The 21,199-nt window shown below is 47.9% G+C and overlaps 1 protein-coding gene across 3 annotated transcripts in view; it reads right to left on the reverse strand.

Moving 5' to 3' along the window:
- HIPK2 (homeodomain interacting protein kinase 2) overlaps nucleotides 1–21,199 on the reverse strand; it is a 226,596-nt gene that overhangs the window by 131,440 nt on the left and 73,957 nt on the right. For 2 of the 3 annotated variants that reach the window (XM_015422105.1, XM_015422102.1), the window contains exon 2: nucleotides 6,899–7,991. In XM_015422105.1, the coding sequence (XP_015277591.1) occupies nucleotides 6,899–7,991 (1,093 nt within the window). Of the gene's footprint in view, nucleotides 1–6,898; nucleotides 7,992–16,771; nucleotides 16,830–21,199 lie in introns of those variants that run through there. The other variant, XM_015422104.1, reaches the window with a different exon arrangement.

Below are 21,199 nucleotides of genomic sequence, written 5' to 3' on the forward strand. Positions count from 1 at the left end.
ACGTGTGGGTGAACATCTGAAGAAGGTTCCATTTACATACAAATGTGCTCTGAAGCTTAACTATATATGCATGTGCTTCAGTGCAACTCATACAAAGAACTGCTGAGGGTTTGAGACAATGGGGTTTTTTTAGAAAGCAAAATTTGTGTTTAGCCTTTTCATCATTTGGTTTTTGGCCATTTTGCCTTTTTTAAAAAAGAAGAAGAAGAAGAAGATGGTCCTGTTGTCTAGGAGCTCATTTTCTCCTGCTGCTTATTCCGTTACCTGAAGTCATAATCCAAGTCACATCAGAAATTCTTAAAAATTTCCATGTCGGCTGGTTGTACGCTACCGGCAGAGTGATCATGACTTTGAGAGGGAAAGATAAGCAGGTGGAAATTACAAACTCTAAAAAACAAACAATCCTTTAACATGCAAATAACCTGAGCAGCAATGAACAAGGAACAGAGAAAGAAAATATAATACCTACTAAAGGATGGGCTAAAATAAATAAATCAAGTTTGGGGATGACTCTGGAGATCTGTCCATTTTTGTGGACAAAACCCCCAATTCTTACAGTCTATGCCTGACAAAATGCCGATGACCTTCAAGGGAGGGGCTGTTGTGGCTCAGTGGCAGAGCATCGGCCTTGCATGCAGAAGGTCTCAGGTTCAGTTTCTGGCATCTCCAGATAGAAGGACCAGGTAGTGGGTAATAATGAGGACCTCTACCTGAGACCTTGGAGAGCCGCTGCCAGTCAGAGTAGACATTTACTGTGATATACCAATGGTGTGAGTCAGTGGAAGGCAGCTTCATGTGTGCCTGTGACCTGTTCCTACTTAAGATTCATGATGTAATTATAGGCAGGAGTCTTGGGGGCAAAATTAGAGGGACCTCTCGAACCCTGAGGGGGTCATGAAACCAGTCAAGTCACATGGCTTCTTTTCATATGCTGCCTGGGACGCGTGAGGGCTGCAAATGGAATCATTGTACAGGGCCCACTGTGCCTTTAGTCAATCCTGGATGCAAACCTTTGAGATTCAGTGAACTCACAGCATACTTGTATTAGATGGTGTCTGCTCAGACGTTCCCAAAAGGTTTCACTGAAAATGTCTGTATACCGTTGTCAAAACAATTTGGTTTAAGATATGCAAAAGGACAAAATCAAGGGCCATCTGTATCATTATAAGTCAGAAAAGAGATGTGCTTACTCCTTATAACCAAAGCCATACTAGTGTACCCATCTGGTTGCAATAAGACGCTGGTAAGAGGGATTATGGAAATACTTTTCATGGAAGAACTTCGCATGACCTTGAGCTCATATTCAAAAGTTCAGCAACAAAGCCAGGGAAGCAGACAGACTTGTTTTGAATGAAACTGCTTAGGGAAGCAAAGTGGCACCCGACTACACTGTGTTTCTAATCCAGCACCTGTTGTGTAAATGGCTCTTACGATCTGGGACTTGTTGAGGGAAACATCTTTATAGAATCAGTAGTCCAATATACATTATGTACAAAATTGTACATTAAAAACACAAAATGATGTGCCTCGTCACTAAGCCAGGTCACTAGATCCACCCAGAAAATACTGAAGAAAATACAGTAGCTGCAGAAAAGGCTGCAACCAGGAACCTTCAAATTTATACGCTGATGCCCCATGAGATGAATCACCGGGGATATTGTTTGGAGTGTTCCCTGAACTATGAGGTTTTCATAGGCTCCAGAGGTAAACCATTCTTAGAACAGTCATTGGCACCCCCAGTCTTGGAAAGAAAACAAAAGGTTTCCAGGTCAGGTAGGGACTTTGCTTGGCAACAGCTTATCCATAGGGTTTCACATCTGGAAAAGTATGTCATGCTCCTACCTCTCACTTGAGGATTTCTTGAAGCTCAGCTGATGTTCTTCCATTGCTGCTACTCAAGATCCCTCAACCAGAGACACCAAGGACTAAGCCAGGGACTTCCATAAATGGATATTATACCGCTGTACTGTGTTGTCTGCTTATGCGTACGGTCTTGCCTCACATCCACAAATATTACTAGCCCACCAAAATTCTTTTACTGATCTACTTGGCCATCCCCATCCTGATGCAAGTCATTTTGACATCCTAATAAGTTATAATAAAAGAAAAACCCCAGCTAGCATGCTTCAGGCTTACAGAAAGTTTCCTACTTGGCAGGGACGTACATTTCATTTAACAAAGCAACCTTTTAAATCATCAAAAATGCTGTAATTTAAACATTAACAAGCTCACGATTTATCTAGCCCACATGCATATTCTTACATATTATCCGCTCCACTATTGATTTTATTAAGAAAAATTAACATGTAGATGTGATCTACGTCTTGCACACAGAGTATTAACGCTAAGGCCAGAACTGGAGAATGCACACTATGCAGGAAAAGAGAATCCTGTAATGCACAGGTAACCTTAAATGCATACAGCAATATACAAACAGTAAATAGGTAGTTACAGTTTGGTGTAGTGGTTAAGTGTGCAGACTCTAATCTGGGAGAACCGGGTTTGATTCCCCACTCCTCCACTTGCACCTGGCTGGATGACCTTGGGCAAGCCGTAGTTCTGATATGAGCTGTCCTTGAAAAAGAGCAGTTTCTGTCAAGAGCTCTCTCAGCCCCACCTACCTCACAGGGTGTCTGTTGTGGGGAGGGGAAGGGAAAGGAGTTTGTAAGCCGCTCTGAGACACCTTTGGGTAGTGAAGGGCGGGGTATAAATCCAATCTCTTCTTCTTCTTCTCTTCTTAATGTCTTGCATTTTTTGCTATCTGCTCACGTGCAGCAGCATCTTTCTCATGCAGAATTATTTACTTAGAAACAGCCTCGCTTTTCTCCCCGGCAGGCTCACAACGGCATGTTCCGCTCCTCTGGTTGATCCTTACAGCAACCGTACGAGGTAGCCTTGGCTGAAAGACAGTGACTTGCCCAAGATCATCCAGCAAGCTTCCATGGCATAATGGAGATCTGAAGGTGGGTCTCCCAGATCCTAGTCCAACACGAAGCCAATGTTTTAAAAAAATGTGCACAGCCAATCAGATCTCAAACGGTCCATCCGAAGCTCTGCTGGGCAAAATCTCCACCCGTTTCCTAAAATCAGTTGGCGAGCACCAGGAAAGGTGTTGGCGGGATCCGTGGTGCTCACGGGCACCATGTTGGGGACCCCTGCTCTGACTTCTGTCCCATGCTGGCTCTCTGACTAGGCAAGTGGATATTTACAGAACACCAGGCAGGGCTTTTTTTGTACAAAAAACCCAGCAGGAACCCATTAGCATATTAGGCCACACCCCTGACAGCACAACTCATTAGCATATTAGGCCACACCTTGGCTTGGCCGGGCACCCCGCGGCTGTGGGGAGCCCAGGCAAGCCCCCCCCCGGACAGGCCGGGGAAGGCATGGGGAGGCATTTAAATGCCTCCCCGATCCTTCCAGGCCCCCCCGGCCCGCTCACCTTGGATTTGCCGGGGGGGGGGTCACTTTCCAGGCCTTCCCTCCATAGCCACGCATGGAGAGGTTTTGGCTGTAGTGGGCGTGGCCAACTCTGAAGCCAGCCGGAACTCCGTTCCTGTGCGTTCCTGCCCAAAAAGAGCCCTGACACCAGGTAAAGGGATATTTACAAGCCCATCTGAGCAGGTACATTTTAAAAAGGCCACTTCTCCTCCCAAATCCTGGTGCAGTTCCATATAGATTATACAGTAACTAAAGGAGGAAACAAAATTCACATTCATATCGTATCACGTAGCACAGGAATATCTGCGATGCCATCTCTTCCCCCTTGCACTGACAACCAGCATTGAGAGCAGATGACGCAAGGTGTTGTTACCTTCTACACCACCAGATGATCACCCTGCCTGGCCCTCCTCTGCTCCAATTACACCATCTTTAAGGCCAGAATGTGTTAGCAACGAGGCACCAGGCAATCATGCCACCGCCGAGTGTTTCTTAATTAAAATACTTAGGGTGAATTCTAAAGCTCATTGCGTGCCATCTGGCCTCCCTATTGGCGGCTACTAATTCCAGGTGATGGAAAAGATGGTATCTGTGCCAGCTCACATTCAATAGCCCTTCCTCACCCTCGAGTAAGGTACATGGGCTATTTATACCCATCACCTCTCTTGGAGGGTGGGGAGGTGAATCTGTCCTCACAGAATCAGTCCTGACCATTTCCTCCAAAGCTTCGTCAAAACTGGGGATTTAACTGTCTCAAGCAACACCTCATTGTCGAGATTTAAAAAAAAGAGAGTTCCCCGGTCTATTGGGATTTATTATTAGGATGTTTCTTAATAACGTTCATTTCCTGTTTATGTTTCCTTAATGCCAGCCCATCTGTCTTCCTAATGACCTGGCAACAAAAGCAATGGAAAACAAATCATTTTCTTTTTCAAATCTTTCTGAAGTTGCATATCGCCTCTAGCATACAAATGAGGATCTTGGTTAGAGAAGAGACCTTTGCTCCTCCCAGCACACACCCCCTTCACCCCCACCACCATAAACAAAAAGACTAAGAGACAGGGAAATGAGTGTCCCTCATGACTTCATCAGCTTCCCCCCACCCTCTCCCCACCCTCTCCAGTAACTTCACCTCCCTGCTTTGTTTTTCAGGAATAGATACTGGATATGATAATATGAACGCTGGCAACCTTTGAACAAGGTTCTGAACAGCAATTCGGAACCAAAGACCTGTCGACCATCAGGGTTCTTCTCAACCTTGGCAACAATAACAGAACTGTGAAAAACCAAATACTTTCTTTTTCCCACCTCATCAAAGCCTTATTCCATACAGCCGCCTGCAGAAGAATAGTAGGTTTTTATACCCCACTTTTCTCTACCCTAAGGGGTCTCAAAGCAGCTTACAATCACCTTAAGAACATAAGAAGACTCTATCTAATGTAGCCGAGGCCTTCCCCTGATGTTGCCTCCTGGTGCTGGGATACAGAGGCTTAGTGCCTCTGAATATGGAGGTTCCCCTCCCAGGGCTAGTAGCCACTGATAGACTTATCCTCATTGACAGACTTATCTTCATTGATAGACTTATCCTTTCCCTTCCTCTCCCCACAACAGGCACCTCGTGAGATAGGTGGGGCTGAGAGAGTTCTGAGAGATCTGTAACTAGGGTTGCCAAGTGCTTTTTGAGCCGCAGCGGGGGACTCCCGGCTGGCGGCTGGAGTGCGCGCGCGCGCCACACACACGTTACCCGGAAGTGACATGACGACGCTGGGCACACTGGGGCGGGGCCACGACCATCCGAGGGAAAACCATAGAGTTTTCCCTCGGATGACTGTGGCCCCGCCCCCAGCGTGCCCGGCGTGGTCACGTCACTTCCAGGTGACGTGCACGTCGGGGCGGGGTTTCCCCCCCCCCCCCCGGGGGGACTTGGCAAGCCTAGCTGTAACAGGCCCAAGGTCACCTCAGCAGGCCTTATGTGGAGGAGTGGAGGAATCAAACCGGGTTCTTCAGATTAGACTCCGCCGCTCTTAACCACTACAGCACAGCACACTGGCTCTCAGTACGAGGTCCATGTGAGGACCTCGAGCAGCCCTGCAGAATCCCAGGCAACTCAACAAGATAATCTCAAATTAATTCCCTTTCCCCCCCCACCTCCACCTAGCAAGCTAATTGCAACCCTAAAATCTTTTCATGTATTTACTGCACAAACCTGTCTGCCCTGAAGGATGGGATTGTTGGCTGGCTGGAATGTTTCACTTAATAAACCTTTTTGAGGAAAGAAGTGAGGGTGTCTCTCCCACTCCCACCCCCGGCAGGCACCTTCTCCTTCTAGATGGAAATCAACTGCTGCAATGCTACACTGTCAAAGTTCCACCTTCTGATTAAATTAATGCTTCTCCAGCTCTGATTAGGTCCCCCCCCTCTAGTGTCTGAAATCTGCATGTAAAGAGTGAATAGCAGAGCAACTGACAAATCGTAGGGGGGAGCCCTGCATGCGCGTCCCACAGAAGAGCTGCCGTTCAGCAGTGCTGCTGTTACCTGCATTTTTATAGGCACAGCATCTGTTGCATTTTAACATAGGAGATACAGTGAGAACTCGCACAGTGCATCTTGATCAAATTCATCAGCGTGAAGAATCACATCGCTGATTACTTCCAGAACTGTAACTGTGTTAGTCTGCTGCAGTGAAAACAACAGGCAGCCCCTTGAAGACTAACAAATCAACTGTGGCATGAAATTTCATAGGAAGAAGCATACCCCCAAAAAAGTAGCGTTCACGGGGCTGTCAAGGTGCAGCTGACTTGCAGCAACCCCTCATGGGGTTTTCAAGACAAGAGAGGAACAGATGTGGTTTGCCATTGCCTGCCTCTGCATAGCAACCCTGGACCTTCTGTGGTGGTCTCCCATCCAAGCACTAAGTAGGGTCAACTCTGGCTTAGCTTCCGAGACCTGACCAGATAAGGCTAGCCTGAGCCAGCTAGGTCTGGGCACAAGAAGGTACCAGGGGTCCAAAACCAGGTTCTCCAGCCAGAAAGACTCAGTCCTTTTCTCACTGTCCCGCCATGGTGCCTTAGCAAGAACGGATGGACCTTCTCTCTGCTGTGCTACAGCGCCACCACTGCAGATGGCCATGAGGTGGTATTACAACTACAGTTGGGATCAAGTGACTCAAGGGGCTAGGAGGGTTCAGCCTGGTTTAGAGCTGCTAATTTTGGCTTGCCTCCTCAATCTAAGTAACTTCTTGTCAGTCAGTCACCTTTACTGGCATGTACAAATACTACAAACAGCAGAAGTAACTTGTTATTCAGGCACAGACTGAATTGTTCCTGTTCTCCTGATCAATCACCCGCCTACTTGACATTGGCTACCGATCGTAAGTCAGATACCATTTACACCCATTCAAATGACAGTAGATGGATTTCTGGAAGAAGAACACTTATCTTGAACCCCGGTCTCTTACCTGTAATATCTGGACTGAAGGTAAGTTGAGCACACAGCCTTAGACACGTGGCTAGCGGAACCAAAGTCAATGACCTTGACCCTGTATGGCTGCCGAGATGGATCCACCAACATGATGTTTTCTGGTTTGAGGTCTGCATGAATCAAGCCCAGGCTTTTCAATTTCATTAGGGCCGTGGCTACCTGCTGTAAGATTGGCCGGATGTACTTAAGTGGCAACGGGCTGAACTTGTTTTGTTTTAGAAAATCATAGAGGTTCTGTTCCAACATTTCAAAGACGAGGCAGGTGTGATTCTTGTGCTGGAAACATTCGTAGGCTCGGACGAAGTTGTAATCATCTGCGCTTTCAGTGCTTAGCCGGGCCAGAATGCTAACTTCGATTTGACCTTGCCGGGCATAAGAAGGATGGTTTTTAAGGATCTTAATGGCCACAATTTCATTGGTGCCACGTTTCCAGCATTTGACCACTTGCCCAAAGGTTCCACGGCCAAGGAATTCTAATACTTCATACGTGTTGGTCATGGAACACAGCACTTCATGTTGTACCAGCTGGTAATCCCCTTCACTGTTGGAGCCACTGTTTTTCGATGTGGCCGTGGACGTGGTGGTGGTGGCTACCGTGGCCCCACTGGCATTGTTCTGAATCATTGGTGGATGCTCTTCGATAATCTGAACGCTGCTCGTGTTCTCAATTTCCTCACTTTTGCGCTTAAGTCCACATTTTTGGTAGGTGTCCAAAAGGCTCACAGTGCTTCGACGCATCAGGTTGTGTGGTCCACCCAGTGCTTGCCCAGATACTGCGACCACACCAGAGGTGCTGTTGGCGGATGTCACCACGATGTGCCCCGTGCTGGCTGGGAAGATGATGGTCTGCTCGTAAGGGATGCTGGGGTTGGGGATCTGGAGAGAGGCGTTGATGGCGGCAGCTGCTTGAGAGGATTGCACGTTCTTGCTCTGGCTGTAGACTTTGCTATGTGTGCCGTACCCGGTCATATCCCAGTTAGAACTTGGTTCCACTTTCAGTTTCTTCACGCTACAGAAGGCACTTGATTGAAGGGTGTGAGGGGAGAAAACTTGCACATGTGAGGCCATACCTGCAACACAACGTGAAAAGAAAAAAACAGTGTTCAAATATAATGCTATTTATGACATATATTTGTTGTCAAGGTGCTCTGGGTGATGAACATAAATGTACAAACATCAAAAAACCCAAAGAGCACAGCACTTCATGTTGTACCAGCTGGTACAACACAATTAAAACCCACAATTAAAAGCAGTCATTTAAATCCAAAGTAATACAGTCCCATCCACTACAATGTTTAATCAAAGCACACAAACGCCTGAGGAAACACATACATTTTGAATGGACAATGAAAAGCCTGAATGAAGACATCACTCTAAGCTTTTTAGGAACAGCATTCTAGAAAGTGGGGGACACAACTAAAAAGGCCCTGCTGCACACCTTTTGGGTCATTACTGGGGGTGGGGGGAAAGACAGCACAACTGATATGGTCTCCCTCTGTGAGCATTATCTAAAGGTCATGAGAATCAGCATATTAAAAGGAGAGTATTCCCTGCTCAGCATAGCAGACTGTTCAATCAAGTCAACTTACATCAAGTTCCCAGTTTTCTAATTCATGTCTTTTTGAGCAAGCATAACTAGGAACATAACCACAACTAGAAACCAAAACTCTGGGGAGTCATGTATCCCTCACGACTTGAGCACTGCAGAATTTACATCTGCTTAGAGGGAGAGGAGGGGGAGGGAAGGCAGCATGCTATAGCCTGATATTGTCAGAACTCATAAGATAAGTAGAGTCATTACTTGGAAGGAAAACCACCACTTGGAAGGAAAACCACTTCCTCTGTAGAGGAAGGAAATGGCAAACCACCTCTGCATCTCACTTGCCTTGAAAGCCCCTTGCTGGAGTTGCCGTAAATTGGCTGTGACTTGATGGCACTGCACACACACACACACACACACACACACACACACAGAAGAAGAAGAACAATTGTGAAATCAAGGAGTTCTGTCAGACTTTCTCTATACATACTAAAGCAAGTGAAAGTTCCCAGAACTTTACAAAGGCAAGGCGTGCTACTTACAGGGTGCTACTCCATTAGACTGCATGAACTTCAGTAGACTATCTAAAAAAGTTATGGTTTTCACAAATATCATACTGATGATCTGTTGTGTCATATTCAGTCTGAGGATGTGGACAGGATTCTTGGAAGTTTGTGTAAATAAGTTTTTGTGTAAATAATTTTTTTATTATTTTCTCTTAAAAGGGTGGGATACAGAAGGAAAAAAGGGGTAGGGGAGAAATATAGATTCTTGGAACTTTGTGACCTAGTACCTGATTGTAAAACCCTTGTCCCTCCTGGCTGCTTAATTCTGCAGGGGGAAGGTGCTGGCAGACTGGGTCCAGGAGACAGTAAATGCCTCCCTGAAAGAAGGGTGGTTGCCCCTGCCTTGAAGTAGGTAGTAGCATGTCTACTCCTAAAGAAACCTACTCTAGACCAAGCAGAACTGAATGACTATTGCCCACTCACAAATATACCATTCCTGAGCAAGGTAATTGAACAAGTGGCGGCTTGACAACTTTGGGGATTCCTGAACAAAGCAGTTTGTTTGGATCCACTCCAGTATGGTTTCAGGCCTGGTCATGAGACTGAAATTGCCTTGGTTGTCCTGGTGAATGACCTGCAGCGAGGAGTGCGACCCTGTTGATTCTCCTTGACATCTCAGTAGCTTTCGATACCATTGATCGTGGTATCCTTCTGGACCACCTTTTTTGGGTTGGGATTGGGAGGCACTGTTCTGTGGTGGTTTCGATCCTACCTCAAAGGTAGATTTCAGAGTGTGATGCTAGGGGCTCCTACTTGGCCGCTTGGCTTCTGGGGCCCACAAGGTTCCAGCTTATTGAGCTTTTTAACATCGATGTGAACCCGTTGGGAGAGGTCATCTGGAGTTTTGGTCTGAGTTGCCACCAATACAGGGATGACACTCAGCTCCACCTTGCATTTCCAGAGGAGCGGTGGAAACTGTAAACAGGTGCCTAGAGACAGTTTTGGGGTGGATGAGGGCTAAAATGATTAAACTTAATCCCAACAAAACAGAAGCGCTACTGGCATAATGTTTGAAACAGACTAGTGTAATCACAACTCGCCTCTCTGCATCTGGATTGAAAGGAAAGGGCTCCTGAGTCAGACCCCATGGTGTTCTGCTGCATCCTTTAAAAATAAACCACTGCTTGAGACAAGAACATGCCCTTTATTCAAAGAATGATGGCTGGGATTCTACCAAATGCCAGTGGGTCGCACATGTGACCAGTGAGTCACGCATCGCTCACCTGCAGTCTTTAACAAACTAAAGGAAACTGGAATTTGCCATGGCAAATTATTCAAAGGTTATGTTGTCACAGAGTACAAAATCAAACAGTACTTCTGTTTGCCATTTAAGTCTCTGCCACTCCCTGTACTGAATCTATTTAAGACATCTATGCTCTGCTATTTGCTGTTTCAAATAGCTAAGGCTGAATTGGGCACACAGGTGTCCTCTCCCCCCACTTCCTTCCCACCAGGCCTTTCCACAACCGCATACTGAGCCCTCTACACACCTGTACCTCTCTAGAACTGTGCTCAAGTGAATGGGATGGCTCTAAAGATGTCTTTCCACTCACAAAAGGAATCCTTTTGTGAGTAAAAGACTCCCTCCCATGCAAAGAAGGACAACTTTGGATTAAATTCAGGGTTCCCCCATCCCCAATAACTTTTATTAATTTTTATTTAATTGAAACATTTTATGCTGCCTTTCCACTCAGCTCAAGGTCCCCATGGTGGTGAACAGCCAAAACATTAAAACAAAATCTAAAATGCATCTATATAAAAACCAATTCAACACAGCTCCCTTCGTCAAGTGTTTCTCAAAAGCTTATGCTACAATAAAGTTTGTTAGTCTTAAAGGTGCTACTGGGCTTTTTACTGTTTTGCAGCAACAGACTAACACAGCTAACTCCTCTGGATCTAGGCAGGCATGGCTCCTTGACTGGAGGGCTTGGAGAGTATCTCAAGCTGATGCTCTTTTCATGGAAGGCAGATGGCTGAGCTACTGGCCTACAGAAGCAGAAGGGGACAGCACTGCAAAGCCTACAGAGTAGGGTTGCCATCCTCCAGGTGTGGCCCGAAGATTTCCCGGAATTATAGCTGATCTCCAGACCTTCTTTGGAGGGTGGACTCCACAGTATTATACCTTGCTGAGGACCCTCCCCAAACCCTGCCTTTTCTGGGCTCCACCCCCAGATCTCCAGGAATTTCCCAACCCAGAGCTGCCAACCCTACTGAGAACACCTGCCATGCAGTCCTAAACAAAGGTACACCCTTTTCAGTCTGTTAAAGTCAGTGGGCTTGGTAAGGTTTAGCTGTGTTCAGGATTGCACTGCTGGACACTTGCCCCAAAAGTAATGGCTAGTCATGAGCATGGAAAGGGAAACAGTTAGTAGTTGTGGTCAGGGAACTGCTGCTGATAAAAGGCACAGGATGGATCCTTTCAAAAGCCATCTCTGCTGGTGGCCAGCAACGTTCCCTCTAAGCTGCGGAGCCTTGTGAGCAAAAATTCTACTGTGTGAGCTACTGCCATTAAAGTTGTGAGTGAGCAATATGGCTACTACCTGAATTTGTTTGCTCTGGAGCCCTCCTTCCTGAGCTAAGACAAAAATGTCTGAGCTGGAGGCTAAAAAACTGTGAGCTAGCTCACACTAACTCAGCTTAGAGGGAACACTGGTGGCCAGCATCATTTCTTAGGTTAATGAATTCCAAGAAGGTAATTGCATATTGCAAGAATACTTCCTGCAATCAGTTCTGAAGCTATTGTCCATCAGCATCCTTAGGATTCCAAGTTCTGAAAGGGAGAGAAATCTCTAACCCACATCTTTCCTAATTTTCAAATTACGAACTCCTCTCCTACCAAATTCCAGGCCATGCCTGCCCCACCAATACCGCCCTTGCAACACGCTACAGAACAGACAGCGATGCAGGATTGATCTGAAATATGATGCAAACGCTCAAGTCAAACGATCACTGACGGTGCACCCAACATAGATCTGTCAGGCAGATTTGTAGCCCTGTAGAAATGCCTCGCAGCTATAGGAGAAGTAGGTATGAGACTGCGCTAGCATTTCGCCTCCAGTATCTCAGCTTCAAATCCTAGCATAGGTCATCATCTGCAGTTCCCATTTTCTGTCCAGGAGCGTTCCTGGATGAGATTAGCAGGTGGCGTCACGAATCCAAATTAAAGTGCATTAGCAAAGTAAGGTAGTCAACCGGAGACCAAAATAGCTGCTGATGCTACAGGCCGGGACTGAAGTCCTTTTGCCAGCTCTCCATGAGGCAATCTTCACACAAAGCCTGAAATGACTGCCTATAATCTTGCCGTATTCTTCAGTTTTGCAAATGACTCCTGTATGGCCTCTCATTACCTCTCCTGCTTCCTGTGCAGGCCCCAACTGTCAGTGATATAATAAGGACGATGAATGGAATGATATGCCAGGCATTAAGTCCAGCAAAATTTGGCCCCATTACTGACAAAAACAGGAATGGCAAAGTGTGCTGCTATCCCTTTATATTTTAAATATCAAACAAAGATAATAATGCTGTTTTGCAGCCGAGGTTTTCAAACTGTGCTCTGAACGGCCCAGAAGCTTATAAGATGGATAATTGAGAATTCCTCATTTCTGATGCTTTGTACCAAAAAACCCCATTTTGATTTCATTTCTTCCTTGTGCAAATCAAACCCATGGGCCTTTATTTTCAGATCATTTTGTTGCACCAGATTTTCTCCCAATGCATTTTTCAACTATTTCTGAATTTATTGGGTGTATTTTTAGATCACAACTCCTCCTTCAAGGCACCCAGGGCAGTGTACATGATTCCCCCCCCCATTTTGTTCTTTCAACAACAGCCCTGTGGAGTAGGCTAGGCTGACAGAGAATGACTGGGCTAAGGTCACTCAGTGCATTTCATTGCAAGCAGAGATTAGAACTCAAGTCTCTCTAGTTCAACATTCTACCTACTACACCACACTGGCACTCATAAATAAGCGTTATAAATTATAAATTGATGTACACTGTACATACAAAACCCGTATCGATGATGCATAAAAACTATACAAAAATGCATACACAACGCTAATTAATTTCTATAACCTCTACAAGACCAGCAACCAAAAGTGGAGAAATCATTGCTAAAAAGTAGATATAAAAAATAGGAGAGTCATGCCTAGTGTCAAGAAGAGCAGTAAGGACAGACCAGCTTTCCTGAAACACAGCCCAGCGATCATAACCATTCTTCTCCTGTGCTGCTGGGTAAATTTTAGAGCACAGTGTAGGTTCATTGGAGTAAGACGTGAGGCCACCCCCCCCACACACACACACACGTTATCTAAGAGCACTTTCTAGAAAGCACATCACAGTCCTCTGCCACACATGGAAGTTCTATGGCAAACATGCAAGGGTTCCTTTCCTACCTGGAAAAGATTTCGTGAGAGTAGGTTCAGTTAAATGAAGTCAGCCACAAGACATGTTACCCAATGAGGCTCTGGAGCAACCAAAACAAGCAGTTGGGGCAATTCTAGTTCATAAATTCAGTGTTCGAAAAGAGTCAGAGTGAGGCCCTCATAGAGGAGGCGGAAGGTAGAGGAGGCGGAAGGTACAGTGTGAACAGCCAATACTCTATGATGGGGAATGGGTTATAAGCCACCAGATAGGGTTGCCAAGTCCATCTTCGCCCCCCAGCAGGGGACTTTGGGAGGTGTTCCCGGAGGGGGGGGGGCATCCCCGACGTGATGACGTCACGTTGGGGACGTCCCGCCTCCCCCATCGCTTTGCACGCCTGAACACCAGCTCCCTGCACTTAAAGGGGCCCCTTTAAGTGCAGAGAGCTCGCGTATCCCCACGTGCCTGATCTTCAAGCGGAGATCGGGCACCTGGCCTACAGCCACCCCTCTCCCTCCTCTCTCTCAAGAGAGAAGGGAGAGGGGTGGCTGTGGGTGTTGGGGCTTGGGGGCAAGGGACCCCTAGGGTTTGGCAACCCTAACCAGAGATGACTAGACAGGATATACACAGAAAACCATCCATCATTTGTGCTATCCAGATTTACTTGAAAGGAAGGCAAGCCTGAATGTAAGATGGCCCCCTTAAAATGTTATATACACCCAAATGATAATTATTGGATATAATTCTATCTTATGTGAATATATCACAAACCCCCCACGCACACACCTTCTGATGGCATACCTGGGGGGGGGGGGAACTAGTCTTCAATTGAAGTAAATACTGTACTTTCTCCTGGGATTCACTTGGATCAGGTCTCATGCCCAATCCACCACTGAATCCACACAGGGGCTTTAAACAGCATGTGAGGGAGGGTCGCTATGGCCCACCTCGTCATCAGCCGAGTCAACAATAGCCTCAGAACTCAGAGGGGAGGGGGCTGCTGCCATGCCAACCCCATGCCTTGTTATGTCACAAGCTCTCTCTGGCCCAGCCTGTGGACAGCTATGGGAACTCCTGCTAGGCCTTCATCCTGGTCCCTTGTAAAGACACTATGGCAAGCCACACATGCCTCCTGGTATTCTTGCAGGAGGATGAGACTGTCAGGCTCCCCCTGCGTCCGCGGAGTAGCGCCCCCGGTGGCCGTAGTGTTGGGGGAAGAGTTGAACCTTGGCGAGACCGGCGGTCCAGGAGGCGGGAGGGGTCTTCAAAAAGGGGGGAAGAGCAGGGCCTCAGACCGGCAGGGGACAGGGTTAAGGTCACCCCAGAAGTCCCTCTGCCCACACGCTGTGACCACTTTTCTCTCACTCTCTCTCTTCTTTGTCCTCTGGCTCTCTCTCTCCTACTGTCTCAGCGTGTCATTCCTCCCCGGCCCCTCTCTTGATGCCCGCCTTTTCCCCTGTCTCCCGTCCCGGGACCGCCCCTCCACCCTCGTGGCCTTGGCCCCACCCCTTCACATAAACGGAGACGCCGACGGAGCGCTCCCTGCACGGGCGTTGGTACACCGGCGGCGGTCTTGGCGGTCTCAGTGCCCCGCCGCCGGCACCGCCCTGCTCCTCTAGTCTCTTGGGGAGGGCTCCTGGCTTGCTTGCCGTGCCACCCCGCCTCCCGTCCCCTCGACTACTTGGCAAGCCCTGGTCCCGCTGTCTGGCGCGGCCGGGTCTGAGTGCTTTGTAAGAGCCCGCGCCGTCTCCCCCCTCCGCTGGCTGGCCGGTCGGCTCTGTCTTCGCCAGATGAGGTAAGACGGGTTGCGGTGGCCCTCCGTGGGGTGTCGGGGGTTCAGGGGCTTGTAGCTCCTGGTCCACGCTGTCCGCGACCCTCGGAGCGGGACAGAGACACACTCTGACAATTTCCTTACTCCCACCCATCCCCACCTGCTGGGGTGCTTATTAAAACAGACCATTCATGTAGCACAATCTCTCCTCACCCCATTGCATCTTCCCGTAAATCCAGTGATTCCCCTGCATCCTGGTCAATACAGTTTGGGAGATGTGGGAAGAGAGGCACCTAGGGTTGGGAAGTCCTGGAGATTTGGGGGTGGAGCCTAGGGAAGCTAGGGTTTGGGGAAGGATGGGGAGGGGCATAAGTGGGATATAATGCCAGAGAGTTAGGGTTGCCAGGTCCTAGGACTGCCGGGCCCCCTTGTCGTGCCAGCGGGGGGGATTTGGGGGGCATTCCGGGATGCCCGACATGATGACATCACCCAGAAGCAAATGAGAGCATCACCATGCGACATCCCCGATGTGATGGTATCACTTCCAGGTGACGTCACTGCATTGGGGACATCGCACAGGGACGTTGCTGTTTGGGGGTAAGGTTTCCCCCGCTGGCCAGCTGGCTGGAGGTGGACAGAAGCCTGGAAAACCAGGGGGAACCCACACGAGAACCCAGGGGACCGGCAAACCTACCAGGTCCCCCCAGCAAACTGGTGAGGGATAGGGGGTAGGGTTGACAGATCCAGGTTGGGAAACTCCTGGAGATTTGAGGGTGAGGCTTGGGGAGGACAGGGACTTCAGTGGGGTACAAGGCCATAGAGCCCACCCTCCAAGGCTTCCATTTTCTGCAGGGGGACTGATCTCTATAGTGTGGAGATGAGCTGTAATTCTGGAGGATCCCCAGGAGGATCCTATCTGGATCCCTATGCGTCTACCCTGCAAAGCAGCCATTTTGTCCAGGGGAAATAATCTCTGGAGTCTGGAGATCAGTTGTAATTTCGGGAGATCTCCAGGCTCCACCTGGAGACTGGCAACCCTAGAGGTGCCTTCTAAATGCGTGGTGGAAGTGGTGGTGGAATGCTGTAGAGACTCCCCTAACAAACCCGTCGTAAAGGAGGAAAGGGCAGGGGGAAGGAAACTAGGAATAATATTCTTTCGTTAAATATAGATAAGAATGTAGCCATTCGTGTTAGTTTTTCTGTAGATTAAATAATTTAAAACAATTAACCTAGCATATAAATAAATAAAATCCTCCCCCTCCCCAGGGAAAAAGAGGACAATGTGCTGAGCTGGCAGTCTTTCTGGAATTTTAAGAGCAAACATAACCTTGACTTGCTCCCAACTTTTGAAAGAAAACAAAATCAAGGCTAGATAAAAGGCCCGGCAGCAAAAACACCACAAAACCAGCAAGGCGTACATCGAGGAGCTGAAGTATCCACCAAACTGGATGGGCCTGAGATGCGCATGCACAAATGCACATTCACACAAACACACACAACCCAATGAGAAGAACACTTGCAATTTCTAGCATGCCTTGAATATTTATTTGGCCTCCTCGGTTTCAAAGCTGTTAACAGAGGGAAAAAGAGACTCCATTAAGCAAATACACACCTTTTGGTTAATGTGTTATCGCTGGAACCCAGGAAACCCCATCGGAGTAAGTGATCTGGAAAAACATCCTGGGTTACTGATGTGCATTGTCACCACAACATTGAGTGCACCAATTCATCCCAGAATCCTGCAATGCATATCCGCCAGGGAAACCAGCTTTTACAGCTGGAGCACTGTTAGAGAAACTCCTTATTAGACAAGAGAAAATAAAACATCCCTCTAACCTGCGACATGAAATGTCTGTAACTCCAGCACGAATTGTGCTGTGTGAACATTCCCGGTTAAGCTTGAATGTGACTTCCTCTCATGTTTGAGGCTTCCAGTACGTAATGGGGGGGGGGGAGCCCTCCAAAGTTCCTGTGACTCAGATTCCAGGTCTCTCTTTCGCTCCCCTCCCTCTGCTTTTTTCCTGACTTTCCACAGGGTGATGATGTTGCAGCAACTGATTTTAGCATGAGGCACATGGTGAGCTCAGAGAACTGCAGCAATATCACTCAAGTTGTCATCCAGGACGCAAACATCATAGCTGGCTACGGTCAGAGATGATCTTTTCCCCTCCCACTTCCCACTGAAAAGAGTCATCGATCCTTTTCCCCCCCTAGGACTAACCTTTCTGATGTACATTTCTAACCACCCGCACGCCCACAAGCCTCAGTATTCCTCCAGTAATGAATAATAAAGAAAGAACTGTTGATACACTGAGAATGGTAACAGAGGGACAATTTTGGCAATTGGACGGCTTTTGGCTTGCAGGCTTTCCTGGAACCCAGCTTCTTTTTTTTTTTAGTCTATCTGGATTCAGGGCCTGTTCTGGATATTGGATGCCGGCACAAGATGTTGTTCCAGCAAGCCCCCACCTCCCATGGCTGTGGCTAGGCACCACTGTATCTCTCTCACAGCTGTCCAGAGAAGTACCAGCCAACCTCATTTGCCTGCCCTTTTCCTCTGGTCGGTAGAAGTTGCTTCTAGTAGATGTTACTGCTCATCAAGTAGACATTACTGCACAAGTGCGTGTACGGTGGAATGCAACCGTCAGGGCTGCCTGTCCCCCTCTATCTGGCCGAGGAAGAGATGTCGTGTTGCACTTGCCAAGTGGAGGAATGTCACCAGGCAGACTTAGAAAATTCTCCAGGTTGCCCTGAGAACTGATCCCAGCCTCTTTCTCTTTATGAAGGAATCTGGTGTGTTTACTTTACATATTATACTGTTGGGGCCTAGAAGCAATGACTGCACCCACTATGGCAGCCATCTTACAGCAGGCTCCAGGCTCTCCCTCCCAGAATCCACTGGGAGACAGATGGTCTTGCCTCCAAACATGAACTCTGCTGCTTGGAGCTGGGCAACACCAATCACGCTCCTCCATTGCCCCCAGATATTTTTCTTCCACCATCTAGGGCAGTAGCAGCTGGCACAATGGGTAGAGGGTGGGAGGTTGCCTGCTGGAGGTAGGAGACCAGGTTTTAGGGTTGCCAGGTCTTACCTACATCCCGGGATCTTACAGCATGCACACAAAGTGCACGCCACTATGGAATCACCTGGAAGTGACATCATCACACCAGGCACATTGTTCAGGGGATGCTCTAGCATTTGGGTAAAAAATTCTATGGTCACCATAGAGTTTTTACCCAAATGCTAGAGCATCCCCCACACAATGTGCCTGGCACAATGAGGTCAATGCGCTGAGCACATCGGGCGTGACAGGGCTCTTCGGGGGTGGGGGTGGCCGGCAGCAGATTGGAGGCCCCAGGGAAACCCCGCCCCCATTGGGAAGATGGCAACCCTACGAGGTTTCCCTATGCCCATGCCCTCTATATGGAAAGGGGAGATTGTGTCTCTAATTTTTAATATCAACTCAGGTTTTTAATAGAGCATAAGAAGTTACACAATTTCCAAAATGTGTTACAAACCTTTTTCTAACTCATATTTACATGCACGTGAGGTTTCTGTTGTTGTTTTTGATGAAGCCACTTTAATTAACATCCGTCAGTAGCTTACCTAGTCATAGAGTTCACCACAAGGCATATCAAAGTTTAATTTGCGCTGATGCTCTGCTTTCAGTAGAGCAACATGAAGATGATTTCATTTATTTGTTCAAATATTGCCCATGATGGAAAGCCCATATTCAGGGGAGGAGCTGTGGCTCTTTGCATGCAGAAGATCCCAGGTTCAAACCCCATCATCTCTCAGGAGAGACACTACTGACTGTGATAAACCAAAGGTTTGATTCAGTATAAGTCAGCTTCATGTGTTCATATACATCTATTGTTAAGAGGCATCAATATCATCCGTCTTTCAACTCCAGCAAGCTGCCTGCCTGACGAGCCCCGGAGGGGCGGGAAAAGGAAGACCGGTGGAGAGGGCTGCTGCACTCAGCTCGTCGGGGCTGCGGCGGAGCCTCCACCGCGCCAAGTCCCTCCAGGTGATCCTGCCGGCCATGGGGCAGGCTCGGGGGGCTGCTGTTCCTGCCTGTGGGTGGCAGGATCGCCTGGAGGGACTCGGCGCGGGGGAGGCTCCGCCACAGCCCTGACAAGCCGAGCTGTGAGTGCAGCAGCCCTCTCGGCCGGTCTTCCTTTTCCCGCCCCTCCGGGGCTGGTCGGGCTTGCTGGATTTATTAAGCGCATGTTTGCCCAAGCGCTCAAATGGGAAGCTTTTTTTAAAAAAAATTGCACAAAGAACGATCAGACAGCTCTAATTGCAATCGATGCAAAAGATGGCTGTCCAGATGGGCGAAATCGCGCATTCAAAGCTCAAGTGCCAGGAAAATACTTGATTTCCCAGGGGGCAGGAAAACCCGGGAGTATTGAGGGAGTGAGCCCACTTCGGCATGGGAGGCGGATTCGCCTGTCTGATCAGCAAACTTAAATGTGGGAGGGAACAGCGGTGAACCCCGATCAAAAGGACCGTGTGACTGTACCCGACGGTACTATTTACAACTTAATATTTGCCAGGATTTGCCACGACTCAGCTCCAGAACCTATTTGTGTCAAAAACATGCAAAAAGAGGGAGTGCCTCTGAGCACATCCAGAGTGTATTTCCCTTGCCAATAAGTAATCAAAGCCACTGACAGGCATCTAGGCCTGGGAACACGTTCTTTGGGGGTTAAAGGAATTCTAGGCAAGCTTGAGCTCCAGCACTTTGCATTCTAAAGATTAAATACCAGGCTTTGTTGAAAAGTTCATCTATGCGTGGTGAACAAAAGGCATGTGCACACAATGAACTCCATGAGTACACTGTTATGCGCAACAGAGGTGGGACCCACGACAAAAATCAAAATTATGTGCCAGATACCACATATTACATGCACAGGCAGTCAAAGAATGGTGCCATACTTTATACAGCCATCCAGTTTACAAAGAGTACATAAATCATGTATGCTGTACTCCTTCCCATTTATGTTTTAATGGTTAGTATGTTTTTAATGGTTATATGTTTTATTTAATTGTTGCTTTTAACTGGGGTTTTTTTTTAAAGCTTGTTTTCATGGCTTTGATCATTTGCCCCCTTGGGGACCCTAACTTGGGCACAAAGGCAGCATTAAAACATTCAAAATAAAATAAATAAGATTAGCGACATACATGATTCTGTCAAGCATAACTGAGGGATCTATGCTCCCAGCTACATGGGTGTTTCAGGATGTGTGTCTGCCATTCACATGTTTTTGCTGTAGAAATCACTGGCTGCCTTGTAAAATATGAAACTGCACAAAGAACCGAGCATGCAAGGCAACAATTTGCTGGCCATAAGTACTAATTAAAATAAGGTGCACAACTAAAGTAAGAGCAGGTGTTACACCACCTATAGCTATCTTTCCTGATTTTGTCTTTTGCTTAAGGTGCTGTTTATAGTTTTAGTTTATTTGGATTCTCAGAATGTGAGCTGTGGTATTCTGTGAGGTATAGTCACACTCCCCAGATTTCAAGATATTTGCAGTGAGTGATGTGCACATTGATCCTCTGGTCTAGTTTGGTGTGGTGGTTAAGTGCGCGGACTCTAGTCTGTGAGAACCGGGTTTGATTCCCCACTTCTCCACTTGCACCTGGCTGGATGACCTTGGGCAAGCCGTAGTTCTGATAAGAGCTGTTCTTGAAAAAATAGCAGTTTCTGTCAAGATAGGGTTGCCAAATGGGGGCGGGGAAACCCCCACTTTGGAGGCCCGATTTCCACCGCGGCGGAATCAGGTCCCGGGGGGAGCTCCACCCCCAAAGCTGCGTCACCGCCACGTAGCTGATGTTGGGGGCGTGGCCAAGCTCATTGGGGGGAAAACCAGATGGTTTTCCCCCCCGACGAGCTCGGCCACGCCCCCAACATTAGCAACGTCGCATGTCACTTCTGGTGACATGGTGGCGGCGCACGCTTCGCGCGCATACAGAGCCTGCTCCCGGACTTGTTGGAGCCTCCTCCGCCGGTGAGTTTGCCAGACTTGGCAA

The sequence above is a fragment of the Gekko japonicus genome, unplaced genomic scaffold, assembly GCF_001447785.1.
Source record: "Gekko japonicus isolate JY-2015 unplaced genomic scaffold, Gekko_japonicus_V1.1 scaffold280, whole genome shotgun sequence".
NCBI lineage: Eukaryota > Metazoa > Chordata > Lepidosauria > Squamata > Gekkonidae > Gekko > Gekko japonicus.